General features: G+C 45.0%; 1 protein-coding gene across 1 annotated transcript in view; it reads left to right on the plus strand.

The window, feature by feature from the left end:
* Nucleotides 1–15183, plus strand: part of LOC123508076 (fibrillin-2-like) — a 76496-nt gene that overhangs the window by 28188 nt on the left and 33125 nt on the right. Inside the window, 2 exon segments of the mRNA XM_045261498.1 lie at nt 9912–9991; nt 13797–14705. Coding sequence (XP_045117433.1) covers nt 9912–9991; nt 13797–14705 — 989 coding nt within the window.

Consider the following 15183-nt stretch of genomic DNA (forward strand, 5'->3'; position numbering starts at 1 on the left):
TTTCCCGGTGTGTGTTGTGTGTTGATGTGGTCTCAGTCCTACCCGAAGATCGGTCTATGAGCTGAGTTCGCTCCGTAATGGGGAAGACTGGCTGGGTGACCAGCAGGCGACCGAGGTGAATTACACACACACACACACACACACACACACACACACACACACACACACACGTGAAATAAAAGCCATGTTTTGATTCACATCTGACGTTTCGTTGGTGCAGCTGCTGTTGTCAGACACTCGACTTTTTTACAATACCTCACGGAGAGAAGAACTAAAACTACTCATGATTGTGTCCGGCGGGACGTGGCAGGAGGGTGGGAGGGTGGGCGGGGCGTGGCGGGGCGCAGGGTAGCTCGTGCCGCGCCCCTACAACTCAGAGTGATGTAGGAGGGCAGGTCGTGGGTCGCGCCTCGGCAGTCTCGCTCTCCCGTCAGACAGAGGCTCTGGCGTCCCTCTGGGCCCGTCTCCGCCTCCCATGTGACCCCGGCGCCGCGCGGTTCCAAATAAGCAGAGAGGCCACAAACAGCGTCTGCTCAGGATCACCCTCGCCTGGCTGGTTCTCTCTCTCTCTCTCTCTCTCTCTCTCTCTCTCTCTCTCTCTCTCTCTCTCTCTCTCTCTCTCTCTCTCTCTCTCTCTCTCTCTCTCTCTCTCTCTCTCTCTCTCTCTCTCTCTCTCTCTCTCTCTCTCTCTCTCTCTCTCTCTCTCTCTCTCTCTCTCTCTCTCTCTCTCTCTCTCTCTCTCTCTCTCTCTCTCTCTCTCTCTCTCTCTCTCTCTCTCTCTCTCTCTCTCTCTCTCTCTCTCTCTCTCATTAACCAACTTTTCTTCCTAACCTAATCTCTCTCTCTCTCTCTCTCTCTCTCTCTCTCTCTCTCTCTCTCTCTCTCTCTCTCTCTCTCTCTCTCTCTCTCTCTCTCTCTCTCTCTCTCTCTCTCTCTCTCTCTCTCTCTCTCTCTCTCTCTCTCTCTCTCTCTCTCTCTCTCTCTCTCTCTCTCTCTCTCTCTCTCTCTCTCTCTCTCTCTCTCTCTCTCACCGTCACGCCCTCCTGGCTCCCTCGTGACGTTCTATCATCGTTTGTAAACATTAAGAAGGAGAGGGAATGACCGCCCCTTTATTTACCGCTTGGCCGACACACGACAGACGAGCCATCACTTGCAGGAGTCGGGCAGGATAACTATGAGCTGCACGGGTGGGGCTTAGCTTGACCCGTATTCTGAAACCCTTTGCTCCCTTACCACAATTATTTTCAAAGGCCACAGAGATGATTTACCAGGTTCCTAATCTCTTCAGTACCAGGACACGTTTTCATATTAATTGTGGTTACTATTTGGCGATCTTACACATCCTCAGAAACATATGTTGGGATTGGAATGGTGCAGACTGGTCGTTAATCTTTTCATCTCCATAAACCCTACCTAATTCAAGTAAAATCGTCTAATCACACCCAAAATTCAAGGTAAAAATGCGACTCAGTACTGATGGAGTTAAGAGTGTTTCTCAGGATATTAATGTAGAAATGTTATCAATTTACAACTAGAACATTAAAAAGAGAAAAAAAAAACACTCCTTAAACACCCGTGTCACTTCAGCTAAAGCCTTTTTGAAAGTGAAGTAGTCTGAAACGCTTTAGTCTCTCCACACCGCTATTTTCAAAGGCCATAGAGATTATTAAATAGATTATCAAGAGCCTTTCACTAGTAAATAGTATAGAAACCTTATCAATCTATCTTTGTATCCTTAAAAAGCATTCTTAAAAATCCGTGTTCTTTCAACTAGAGTGTTTTAGAGACGCAGTGCAGAGATGTTTAAAAATATAGTCCTTTAAGATCTCCCCCCTCAACGCTGGCCGCCGGAAAGCACCCGTGGTATTTCCTGCCGAAGGTTATAGTAATTATGTGCTTCCTTCTAAGGGCGCGAGTGGAGAAATCGTGCGGGAGATGAAGGGGAAAATTAATATATGGTTTGAAAGGCCATAAGTGTCTGTGTGTTCTTGTTGTGTACGAGTGTTACCGCCTTTGCATAGTGTTGATAGGGTGTGCATCTCTGAAATGTATGGCGCTATGAGAGAGAGAGAGAGAGAGAGAGAGAGAGAGAGTTTCTTTTTTTCTTTTCAGTTTACGTGGTATAAAGTCTAACCAAGCGCACACACACACACACACACACACACACACACACACACACACACACACACACACACACACACACACACACACACACACACACACACACACACACACACACACACACACACCAAAGAAAAAAGAAACTAATACACGACTTCCTAAAATATCAACATTCGAGAATCATCAACAAAAACAAAACAAAAAGAGAAAGAGAGAGAGAGAGAGAGAGAGAGAGAGAGAGAGAGAGAGAGAGAGAGAGAGAGAAATAAAAGAAAGCGAAAAACACCTAACCAAAAATATACCAGGAAAAAACGATTACACAACAAAAGCAACAACAACAACAACAACAACACCAAGGAATGGCAGCAACACAATCATGAAATCAGGAAAATCACCACCATTGTCTGACCAGCACGAAGGCGTTCCGAAAGGCGCCAGTGACAGAGACCGCAGCGTGGGAGCCGAGACCGAACGAGACCAAACCAAACCGAGCGAGACCTAGCGAGACCAAGCGAGACCAAATGCAGTGTGGCGTGAGAAGTTCATATTTTAGACTCTGCTGGATGGTGGGCGTGGGCGTAGCATACCAAGGGCTTTTTTGTGGGTGTGTGGGTGATTGGAGGACGCGAAGAGAGGAGGAAGGAGAGGACAAGGGGAGGAAGAGGGAGAGGAGGAGTTTACGGTGTATGAGTGGTATGTACGTGCATGCATACGTACATACATTTATGCAGAACAATGGACTGTGACGTGTGTGTGTGTGTGTGTGTGTGTGTGTGTGTGTGTGTGTATTTATCATCATTGTATAAACAGTGGGGTAGGAAGGCTCATTCTCGCCATTCAAGAGAGAGAGAGAGAGAGAGAGAGAGAGATCACATTTAGCCACCTGTGAAAACTTGGGTTGGGAAAAAAATAAAGAGGCGATGAAAGAGAAGAATGAAGATCAAATGCCACTGAAAAAAAGTGACTGTGTGTGTGTGTGTGTGTGTGTGAGAGAGAGAGAGAGAGAGAGAGAGAGAGAGATTCAAACTAAGCATATTGTATGAAAAAAAATTATCCTGCTACTACTACTACTACTACTACTACTACTACTACTACTACTACTACTACTTTCACATTGCCTACTTGCTGTCTTTCACATTTAGACTACTTTCACAAATCTGTTCTTTCTATTTCCTTTTTTTATGCGTATGTTTGTTTTTATAAAGACAAACACACACACACACACACACACACACACACACACACACACACACACACACACACACACACACACACACACACACACACACACACACACACACACACACATATTCCATAGTCGTATGTTTGTGTGTATAATACTAGTAGTAGTAGTAAAAGGAGGAGGAGGAGGAGGAGGAGGAGGAGGAGGAGGAGGAGGAGGAAGAGGTCATTGACAAGAGATAGACACGTTTCAAGGACCTAATTGAGTCACCTTAATTAATGACGAAGTAACACAAACAGACGTGCGTAGTTTATCGTGATCAGAATAATTAATGAACCTGGGTGACGCATGGCAGAGTGGTGCATCTCTCTCTCTCTCTCTCTCTCTCTCTCTCTCTCTCTCTCTCTCTCTGGAAAGGCTCAACGTGCTATTGGAAAGAAAAGGAGGGAATTAAAGAATATATTTAGTTAAACTTGTGATTGTAAGTCGAGAAACCAAAAAGAAAAGCTGGAAAGGAATTTTGAGTCATTTTTCTATTTCTTTTCTCCTCCTCCTCCTCCTCCTCCTCCTCCTCCTCCTCCTCCTCCTCTTCATCCTCCTCCTGCTCCTCCATGTTCTTTACTTTTACACTCGCATTTCTCACTAACTAAATAATTGTAAAGTTGGTGTCATTTTAGTTCTTTGCGCCGCCTACTTAGACGCCCAAGTATTTAGCGTGTAAGTGACGGCGCGGCAAGAAGCGTGTAATGAGAGAGAGAGAGAGAGAGAGAGAGAGAGAGAGAGAGAGAGAGCACCAGTCTGTCATCAAAACCCCCTAACGGAGATCTGAAGAACCATTTAAGCAGAACTCGCACAGTAGTAGACTCGTTGTGTGTGTGTGTGTGTGTGTGTGTGTGTGTGTGTGTGTGTGTGTTTCCGGGGGAAGAGAAAGAAAGTTGAAGTGATGGCTTTCCCAGACCCGCCACGAAGCCCTTGGGAGGAGCAGGCAGAGTAGTCCTGAGGCACCTTAGTCAGCATATACGTGGTCGCAGTAACCCTTGGAAGCCTTCAGGAGATGGTGGTAACTTTAAGGAATCTTCAAGAGGTCGTATTAACCCTTGGGAGTCTTTAACCCCTTCAATACAATTCCCTATTCCTTCTACTTACTACTTGGTGATTTTATTCAGATTCGGAAACTCATATGGAGGATTAAAATAGTGAAGGTTGTGGCCATCAATCTTCTGATCTCCATAGATCCTTCCTAATGTAAATAAAGTGCACAAATCTCAAGGTAAAAATGTGTCCCAGTGTTGAAGGGGTTAAGATGTCGTACAAATCCTTGCGAAGCTTTCAGAAGGTCGTACTAACACTTGGGTGGAGTGATAGATACTTGATATAGTCGTAGTATGTATCAGAAACTTCACTGATGTCAAGAAAGATAGTCGTGGCTATGTAAACTCGTGGGGAGGCGTGGAGGGGCGTGCTATGGCTAGTTTGGAACGTAAAGAGGTGTGCTAGAACTGCTTTGGTTCATGAGGAGGCGTGGGGAGATGTGTTAGAGCTGGACTGGGGCGTGGGGAGACATGCTAGAGCTGGATTGGGGTGTGGGGAGGCGTGGGGAGACATGCTAGAGCTGTATTGGGGCGTGGGGAGGCGTGAGGAGAATGTTAGAGTTGGATTAGGGCGTGGGGAGGCGTGGGGAGACATGCTAGAGCTGAATTAGGGTGTGGGGAGGCGTGGGGAGATATGCTAGAACTGGATTGGGGCGTGGGGAGGCGTGGAGGGGGTGATTTAGGACATGGGGAGACTTATTGGGACTGCCTTTGGTCATTGGGAGGCGTGGGGAGACATGCTAGAACTGGATTGGAGACGTTTAAGGCGTGGAGGGACTGATTTGGTGCGTGCATGGGGAGACTTGTTGGAGCTGCCTTGGGTCATGGGGAGGCGTGGGGAAGGCTGATTTGGGTCGTCTACCAAGCGAGGGGAGGCTGGGGTGGCGAGTGTCGGTCCTAATGGGGAAGTGAAAGACGGTAATCGCAGCTGAGACGCAAGACACTCTGGCGTGAGGCAAAACATGATGCCTGGATAAGATGAGTGGCGCTGGGCGAGGCGGGAGACGTGAGCAGCGAGGAGTCTAGGTGGTATTGGTGGTGAGGCAGCCCAGCCACCTCGCTTTGAAGACCTTTACTAGCCAGGAGGAGAAGGAGGAAGGGAGGGAGGGAGAAGGAACTGATTTGGAAGTGGTTGAGGAAAGCAAGTTTAGGAACGTGAGCATTGTGTCTATATATGAATGCTGTGGAAAATTTATACTTCTCCCTGTGTGTGTTGATTCTATAATGTGTTTTTGAAGTGTGGGAGTAATGTTAGTAGTACTAGTAGTAGTAGAAGTAGTAGTAGTAGTAGTTTTAATATCCACATATATTACCAACATCAATCACTCAGTAAACTAGAACATAAATAAATGAATAAGTGATGATTAGAATAATGATAATGATAATAGTAATAATAAACATAGCTTTAAATGAATAAGTGATGGTTAGAATAAAAATGATAATAATAATAATAATAATAATAATAATAATAAACATACCTTTACCTCTTCAGCACAAACCCACAGCACTCACTACCACACTCACACCACTCCCGCACCACTAAGCACCTTTGCGTCAGGTGTATGTACGTACCTATAATAATTAAACCAAATATATACCTCGCCACACCTCACATAGCCACCTTCCCGCGGCGACCACCTGTTACCTGGCCGTCCCCTTCACCGCCAGCGTGCGATCCGTCCCCTCTCGCTACCCATCCTTCCAATAACTGTTATCCACCGTGTAATATTTTGTACTTTGCCTCGCGTAAAATTAATTCGCGTTGTGGCTGCGTCCTGCCTCTTATGGGTGAGCTAACGAGGAGTATTATAGCGTAGCGTTTAAGGCCGAAGCTAATGTTCAAACGATGCAAAACTTATTTCTCCTCACTGGGCTGCAGATTCACTTTTTTTCCTACCCCTTTTGCCCGTTATCTCCCTTACTCGGGGATGCACGGTCCGAGCGAGGCGGGAGGGGGAAAAAGACGACTAAACTATTGTTCCCTCTTAGTGCATGCTGCCTGTCTGCGTTGGTGCTGTTATCGCATGGATTTTTAATGTTATGCGGATCGGGAAGCGAGATAAGAGCAGGTTTGGAGGCGTCTGAGCGGGGAGTATAATGCGTGAGCGAGGTGTGGGTGAGTCTTCCTTACAAGGCGGTGGTAGTGCAGGGTGAGGACGGAGACGGTGGGAGGGAGGGAGGAGTCTGAGGATGAGGAGAAGGGTTGGGAGTGAATGGCGGGGAGGGAGGCTGATGCTTTCTAACCATTCGTCTCTGGCAAGGAGTAATTCATTCACCGGGTTTGACGAAGACCACCGAGGGAGTTGATGCCATATTCTGAAACACCTGCGTCGTACCTCTACTACCTTCAAAGGCCTTTACATGAAGTTACACTGCTTTTTAGTCCCTTCAATACTGGGACACATTTTTATCTTGGGATTTGGGAACGACTAAACCATTTTATTAATAGATGGAGGTCAGAAGATTAATGGCCAGAGTCTTCACTATTTTGACGCCCCCACACAAGTTTCTAGAGTCGTATAAAATCACCAGATAGTAAGCAGAATGAATATGGAAACGCGTCATGGTACTGAAAAGGTTAAGGGTGTTTTTTTTTTATGGTTCTAGTGACAAATTAACAAGACCTCTACATTGTTAACATGAGAAATACTTGTGAGAATCCGGTTATTCATCTCCGTGGCCTTTGAAAATAGTTATGGTGAGATAGTGAAATGTTTCAGAATTCTGACCTATATAGTGGGTGGCGCATTGCATAGAAAATGGAAAAACTGGGGTCGTGAAAGTGCAGGTATTGGAGCCTTGGTGGTGAGATGATGGCTTTATGGCGTGAAGTATTATAAACTGTTATCCTTCCGGTGAGTGAGAAGCATGAATGAGGGCGTGAGGGAAGTGTGAGAGGTAGAGAGGAAGTGAGTGTAAGCTGGTGAGTGTGTTGGGGTATGTACGAGTCACTTAGGTGGTGAGAGTGGAGAGGTGGTATGGTGTGGTGGTGGTGGTGATGAGGGGTGGTGGGAGTTAAGAGGCTGAGAAAAGGGTTATGGCAGTGAAGGGACACTTAGGGAACGTTGTTGAGGGTTTGAGATGCTGTGGGTGCCAAGAACTCATTGTGGATTATGTAGTGGAATGAGAGACAGGTCCCTCTTTCCTTCTCTCATTCCACTAGTAAGTCAAGGAGACACACTAAGTTGCTTGATTCTTTTAGTTGCACTGCGTTGCCTTACCGTTCCTTCAGACTCTCGAGGAACGGCGTCTAGAAGGATAAAAGACAAACCCTCCATGTACCATACCAGTGTCCTACAGTCCTCAGATCGAGACTGTCCGTATTATAAAGTGCAATAAAAATCGAGTCTTCGTCTTGCTTTCTGAATTCATTAGGTAAGAAAAACTAGATAAGTAATGAGTAAACCTTATGGTGTGTGTATATGTTTTGTGTGTTTTATAAATAGAAATGTTAGTTATAAAAGTAAGGAAGTGGTGCGTAGCTTATATAATTCCTATGTTAGGCCCCATTTAGAGTATTGCATACAGGCCTGGTCACCCCACTATAGGCAGGATATCAACATGTTAAAAGCAGTTCAGAGAAGAGCAACTAGGATAATAAAGCGCCTGGAGTATAGAGATAGATTAAAGGAATTAAACATGTTTTCATTTGAGAAGAGATGTATAAGAGGGGATATGATAGAGTTATTTAAAATTTTCTCAGATACAAACTACATAGATGTGAGATCTTTCTTTACCTTAGAGGAGGGGAAGTAGGACTAGAAATCATGGCAGGAAGATTAGAAAGCAAGGCTGCAGGTTAGATATAAGAAAATATTTCTTTAGTCATAGGGTGGTAGACTTCTGGAATGCATTGCCAGAGAGTGTTGTAAATAGCACTAGTTTGACAATGTTTAAAAACAGATTAGATAAGCACTTAAATTTCTTAGATTTATAATTATGTATAGCGCTGCATGATAGTTTTTATAAGAAATTTACTATAGTTAAACAAGACATGATCCCCATGTATGGGGATCACAGATTGTAGAGGATTTCGCTGTAGAACTTAGCAGGACTTAGCCCTGTTAATGGGCCAAATATTTAGAATTAGTATATAATGTATTGTGTACTTGTAAGTGTATCTTTAAGTACTGATGACGAGGTCGCTGTGCGACTGAAACAGGATAACCTAGATGTGCCCTGGTGGCCCTTTGTTATCCTATTATTTATGTTATGTTATGTACAATTAATCAAGATAATCCCCTTAGCACAGACTGATAAAAAAAATATTTCTTGCTACGTTATGGACTAAAATAGATTAGCTTTGGTTATCTTAGGTAACATTATACTAAACAAAGGTTAATTAGTATAGATTAGGTTACGTTTATTCAGGTTATGTTAGTCCTTTCTGAGTTATGTTGGGCAGGGACGGATAGAATGAAAAAGAGACAGAGACAGAGATATACAGATACGTTTGATTAGGTTAACTTAGCTTTAGTCAGGTTATACTAATTACTTTACCTTAGAAACATTGAAGTCAAAAGGTACACGTACCAATACTAATGTAAGGTTAGGTTAGGATAAGTTACTCTATGATATACTTCACCTCTAAGATACACGCACCAATGACAGTGTTAGGACCGTAGGAACACTCATCTAAAGGTCATAGCTCCTGCCATATTTGTCCCTTGTCAAGTAGTCCATTAGTGGGGGAGAGGGAGTGAGAGAGAGAGTCCTTCCATACCTCTCCCTCCATACTACTCTCCCTCCCTCTCCCATGCAATTAACGCCTCTCTACCCACTATGGTATCCTTCAACCTCTCCACACTGCTGATTGTGTCTTAAATACGATTATCAGTGTTGTCAACCTATATTTGTCAGAGCTAAGCGTGTCCTCGTTAAGGGAGGGGAAGGGAAGGGAAGGGAAAGGAAAGGAAGGGAGGTACGGTACATGTGGTGTGGAGGGAAGACAGCAAGGAAGGGAGAGGTAAATTATGTGAGAGAGAGGATGGATGGATAACGGTGGTGAAAATAACGGAAAGATAAACTGGGAGAGTGAGAGAGACAGTAAGAAAGAGAGGATAAGAAAAAACACAGACACACACACGTTCACTTTATCCTCGCAAGATCAAAACTAGCCAGACAGTCACAATTATTCTTGACACCTCGCAAACTTAACATAGATTTACTTGAATACTCCTGAAAGTTTAACATAGTGACGCAGAGTCATGCTACCTTCACTTCACCCTTTCCCTTTCTCCAATCTGCTTCGGGGGAAAGAAAAAAAAACATATATGGCCCAAAATAACCACACATGCATATGCAAAGGTGAAGAAAGGGAGGTCAGGTATTTAGAGAGAGAGAGAGAGAGAGAGTAGGGACGTGAAAGGCAAGATTGAGCCTAAACAAATTATATATCTGTATTTCATTGTATAGTGTTATTGTTATTATTATTATCATCTTTAGTAGTAGTAATTATTGTTGTTGTTGTTGTTGTTGTTGTTGTTGTTTTGGGCTAATATCTTTCTCTTCCTCAGACCAAACGTGTGTGGAGACAGCGTCCGCTCCTGCTGTCCCGGCTGGTCCCAGAAGACCACGAACCTCATGTGCATCATTCGTGAGTACTTACTGAGCTGCTCTCGTCTCTTGAGTGTGTTTACTGTGTATTAGTATTCTCTTTCTACTTCGTTCAGTAGACCATTTCAAACATCTCAGCTTCGCACCTCCAAAGACTAGTACAATTTACTTATTTTAATCTATTTATTTTTTATTTTTAGTTCTTTAGTGAATGAGTTGCTTGAATGACTGGTTGATGTATGGACTAGTGAGCGCAGTGCGATCTTCTTTACCTTCACGAGAGGAATGTCAGGTGATTAGTAATATGTAGGCGCTCTCAAGTAACTAACCCTTCCATGCTTCTTCTTTCTACTGATGCTATCATCTTCCTTATATGATGTGAAATGCTCAGGTAATGAAACGCTCAGATTTCGCAGTAAATAAAAAGTTTTCTTATCAAGGGTATCCCAGGAGATTGAAAGGGAGTGATGTTAATGCAGAATCCTGCCGCAAAGAAGGGGAGGTGTGGAAAAATTATTGTTGTTTTTTTTCTTTTTTTTTTATGCCAGCTTGCAGTAAACTGACCTGTCTGCGTCATCTGTTGGCCACGTGGCTGCAGAGTTTGCTTGTTATGTGTTTGTCTATCGCTGTGTGTAGGAAGGTGAGCGGCTCGCTGGTAGTCTCAGAAAATCAAAATAACTAATAAAATCCGACCGTTCATTACTTCCATAGCCTTTGAAGAGTGGGGAAAGACAGTGTGGTGTGGAGAGAGCTGCCAGAACGTGCCAAGAACTGAAACACCAGCCGTGGAGTTTGCTTGAATTAAAGTTGTCGAAATAACACACCATTTTATTGTCTTGTGAGAATATTCTTTGCTTACTGAAAGATGATATTTTGTAATGTAAATCGTGATCGAGTCAGCAGCAATGTCTTCTGTTATAAGAATTTACATGCTGGTGAATCATTCAGGAATCATTGTATTGGTATTTTTGTGTTGCGTGCATTCGTGCAATAAGTTGATCGAGAGAGAGAGAGAGAGAGAGAGAGAGATTGCTATGGAATTTTACTGACATATTACTATTGCTTTGTAGTCTGTGGAGTACGTTAGGAGAGAAACAGAACAAGTAAACACAAGTAATATATGAGTGAAAGAACAAAAGTGGAGAGTATGATATTCGGTGGGAGACCTTTAACATATGGACATGGAGTAAGTTTCGGTGTTCTATTATCACTCACGACTCTTGCGTATTTGCTCCATAGTAATTTGTCACTGTAACTCCGTCCAGAAGTTGACAAATATATGAATAAATGAATTATACGGAAGAAGTTTTACGGCACTCATCTCACTCTAGTGCATGTGTGCAGTGCCATCTTTCGGTCCAAGAAATTTTTACCCGGGAGCAAATTGGCACAATATCGGGAGGGAACTAGTGGCACACTGACATTGCCTGCACGTTGCGGTCAGCTGGTGAGGGGTGTTTACATTCGGCGATAAAGACTCCTGAATTACCCCTGAAGGGCTTGGGTGTAACTGAGTCCGTGTCACGTGTCCCGGGGCGTGCCAGCAGCAGACGGGCCTCTCTCCCGTCTCTCTCCTCCACTCCGCACGCTGACAGACAGAGGGTGCATAGGACCTTGAGGGGTGAGCATGAAGGGAAGCACCTATTGGCCGCCTCAGGACGAGCAGCTGTTTCTATGAGCCACTGTTTTCTTAAGTTGATACGTGGGTAGCTGGAGGCGCTCACGCAAGCCACGCGGCGGCCCAGCTGTTCAGCGTTTGACAGGAATAAGGGTTCGCATTTTGACACGCTTTGTTCTCTTGTAAACATTATCATCAAAGATCGTGAAGATTATTTAGTAATACTGATGCTTGCTTTATCCAAATTGTGCACGTTGATTTACCACTAGAATAATGAAAATACCATTCAAAATTCCAACTGAAGTGTTTGAGTCATCTTTAAAACTCTTCGCGACAAGAACATCAAAGTTCATCACTAGTGTGAACTGACACCCTGCGCCGCGCGCGGAACACGTGACTAGCGGAGCGGCGAGACAAAAAAATTGTTAAGTGTTATGATTATCTATCAGTTGATATCCACGGTAACTCCTTGGGTCGTTCTCGCACATAAAGGTACAGAGCAGGCAGATCCACAGACAGACAGACAGCCTTGGTTGTCCCTGCGTACCCCCGAGGCAGGCCGGGCAGGGCAGCATGTGGCCTTGGCCCATACTTACCGCGGTCTTGGATAAACAAACAGTGAGGATTCTGATATCAAGCTTCTGGTTGGTCATTTTCAGCGGTTTTGTCTGCGTACAGTTGCCCAAGAAGAAAAATAAATATGTTGTGAGGAAATGTGCAGATGAATGGAATAGAGATGCGTAAATGCAATCGAGAGGACAGACACTTCGATGGAATTACAGACAAACACATGTAGTGGGCTAATATCGGATATCATGCCCCTAATCTATAAATGACTTGGGAATTATTGCGCAGAGATTGTCTTAAGTTGCAGTAGATCACTTTCATCTTCATTCATTTCGACATCTAGAGTGCGGAGGAGACATTTCTCGGGGTCATGTCCTCCTTGTCGCTTCGAGGCTGCAAACCGCTAGCGGGGCCGAGGTCGCAGCCAAGGGTGGACCGAGATCGTCCCCAACCGGAGTACGGTACACCGCCAGACGGTTAGTTAAGTGGGTCACACGGGCGTAGGATTAAGGAAGTGTTTAGTACTCCGGACACAACACTGCTCTTGTTGAGAGAAAGAAAAGGTAGGTCAGGTGAACTAAGTAACCTCAACCAGTATGGGAACTGCCTGGCCCGTCCCAACACTTTTCTCATTCATATGAATGAATATGCTAGATTTTTTCTCGTATTTATCTCGACACGTATAATACAGTAACGTAAGCTCTCATAAATTTTGCTTTGACTTGTCGTTTCACTTATTTCCATCGAAATTGTTTTATCATTCGTTGATGAGCGCAAGGCGAAGAACTGCTGAACAACTTGCCTCAAGATGGAAGACGGTGCTCGACTGCCTTTAACCATCTTTAACCATTGCTAGGACTGGAATTAAATTGAAACTTAAATTACGATGAGGAATGAAGCACTGGATTGTGTCTGATGTAACACTAACTGGCGTGGTTGTGCTTACACTTACAGCTGCAGCGGGTATGTACTAATGTAACCTATGTTTTGAACGTGACATCTGTTCTCCACTCGTAATCCTGCCTACTGATGTCTCTACAGTCTTGTTACCAAAGCAGTCGAAAGTCTTCATGCTGTAGTAATAAATATCTAGATTATCTATCCCCACTGACAGAGGTCGTGATCTCAATTAGGAAGAGGCAGCTGCCGCCGAGAATTAAGAGCCCGCGAGTCACAGCTGGGAGGGGCCGTCATGAAAAGTAAACTCTCTCTCTCTCTCTCTTGCATTTTCCACTTTTATATGAATGAGAACTGTTCAACATAGAATGATTAATAATTTATCATCGTGTGTGTGTGTGTGTGTGTGTGTGTAATTCACCACGGTCGTCTGCTGATCACCCAGCCAGTCTTTCCCATTACGGAGCGAGCTCAGAGCTCATAGACCGATCTTCGGATAGGACTGAGACCACAATACACTCCACACACCGGGACAGCGAGGCCACAATCCCTCGAGTTACATCCCGTACCTATTTACTGCTACGTGAACAGGGGCCACACATTAAGAGGCTTGCCCATTTGTGTGTGTGTGTGTGTGTGTGTGTGTGTGTGTGTGTCAATTATTCTTGAACTTGTGTGTGGTTTCATGTGTTGTGTGTACTCGCTGTACTCTCCAGTCTTCACCACCATTCACGTTGACTAATTGCCCTCGTCTCGCCCACAGCTATCTGCATAAGGGACTGCGGACTTGGAGGACGGTGCGTGCGTCCCAATCTTTGCATCTGCGCCTCCGGCGACATCTCACGTGTGTGTAACGGCAGCGGAAGGAACGGAAAGAACGGGAGGCACCATGGACGCAACGGTATAGGCAGGCATGGAGGCAGAGGCAGCATCGACGGTGTGAATGTTGGAGTAAGCATTGGGAATGGAAGAAATGGAGGAGGAACAGGAACGCCACCTGGGTATCTCGGTGAAAGGAGACGAAATGGTGGACCGGGATCCAGAGGTGGACCAAGAACCGGCGGTCAACCGATTAACGGTATTACCGGACCAACAATTTCTATACCGGGTTTACCGGGAGTTAGGCCAGTAATTGGTGGGCCAGTAGTTGGACCAGCAATTGGTGGACCAGGAGTTGGTGGGCCAGGAGCTGGACCAGGAATTAATGGGCAGGGATTTGGACCTGGAATTCGTGGGCCAGGAGTTGTACCAGGAATTGGAGGGCCAGGAGTTGTACCAGGAATTGGTGGACCAGGAATTGGTGGGCCAGGAGTTGTTGGACCAGGAATTGGTGGGCCAGGAGTTGGTGGACCAGGAACTGGAACAGGAGTTGGGCCAGGAATTGGTGGACCAGGAATTAGCAGACCAGGAATTGGTGGGCCAGGAGTTGGACCAGGAATTAATGGGCCAGGAATTAGTGGACCAGGAGTTGGTGGACCAGGAGTTGGTGGACCAGAAGTTGGACCCGCCTATAGGCCAACATCTGTCAACGGACCAGGCGTTGGACCAGGAGGTGTTACAATAGAAGATACCTTTAGACCAGGAGGCGTCAACGGAGCACCAGGAGGCAACGGAGGGCGAGGCGGCAGCTTCAGTGGTGGAGTGGTGTACTCTGGAGGAAGAGACCGGCAAGGTAAGTGTGGCAGAGACCAGGAAGGGACTCAGGTGATGGCTGAGTGGGGAGGCTGGTCATGGAGTGAGAGGGATCGTCAAGTTAAGGTAATTACTTTAGGGGAACGCTGTACAGTACGTCCTTCTTATACGGTACTTCGTTATACGGTACATTCACAGTTACGGTGTTTAGTAATTTTTACAATTCGATTCGATTTACGGTAAGAAAAATTCACAGATACGGTATCTTCTTGTGTTTTGTTTACACCGTACCGTGGCACCACGCAGTGCGGCCACTACAACAATCATCTCTTCTTGCGTTTCCAACTGAACAAGTGAAATCCTTATGGCGTGTTTTTTTTTTTTTTTTTTTATATTATGAGTAAGGGCTGAAATCCCTACTGTCCCTTAGCCTCGAGAGGGACATCATCTGATAGAATACGTGGCGAGTGAAAGGTAAATAAAAACATTTTGTTTATTTCTTTTGCGCAGTACTTTAT

This window comes from Portunus trituberculatus, chromosome 24, assembly GCF_017591435.1.
Source record: "Portunus trituberculatus isolate SZX2019 chromosome 24, ASM1759143v1, whole genome shotgun sequence".
In the NCBI taxonomy this organism is placed as follows: domain Eukaryota; kingdom Metazoa; phylum Arthropoda; class Malacostraca; order Decapoda; family Portunidae; genus Portunus; species Portunus trituberculatus.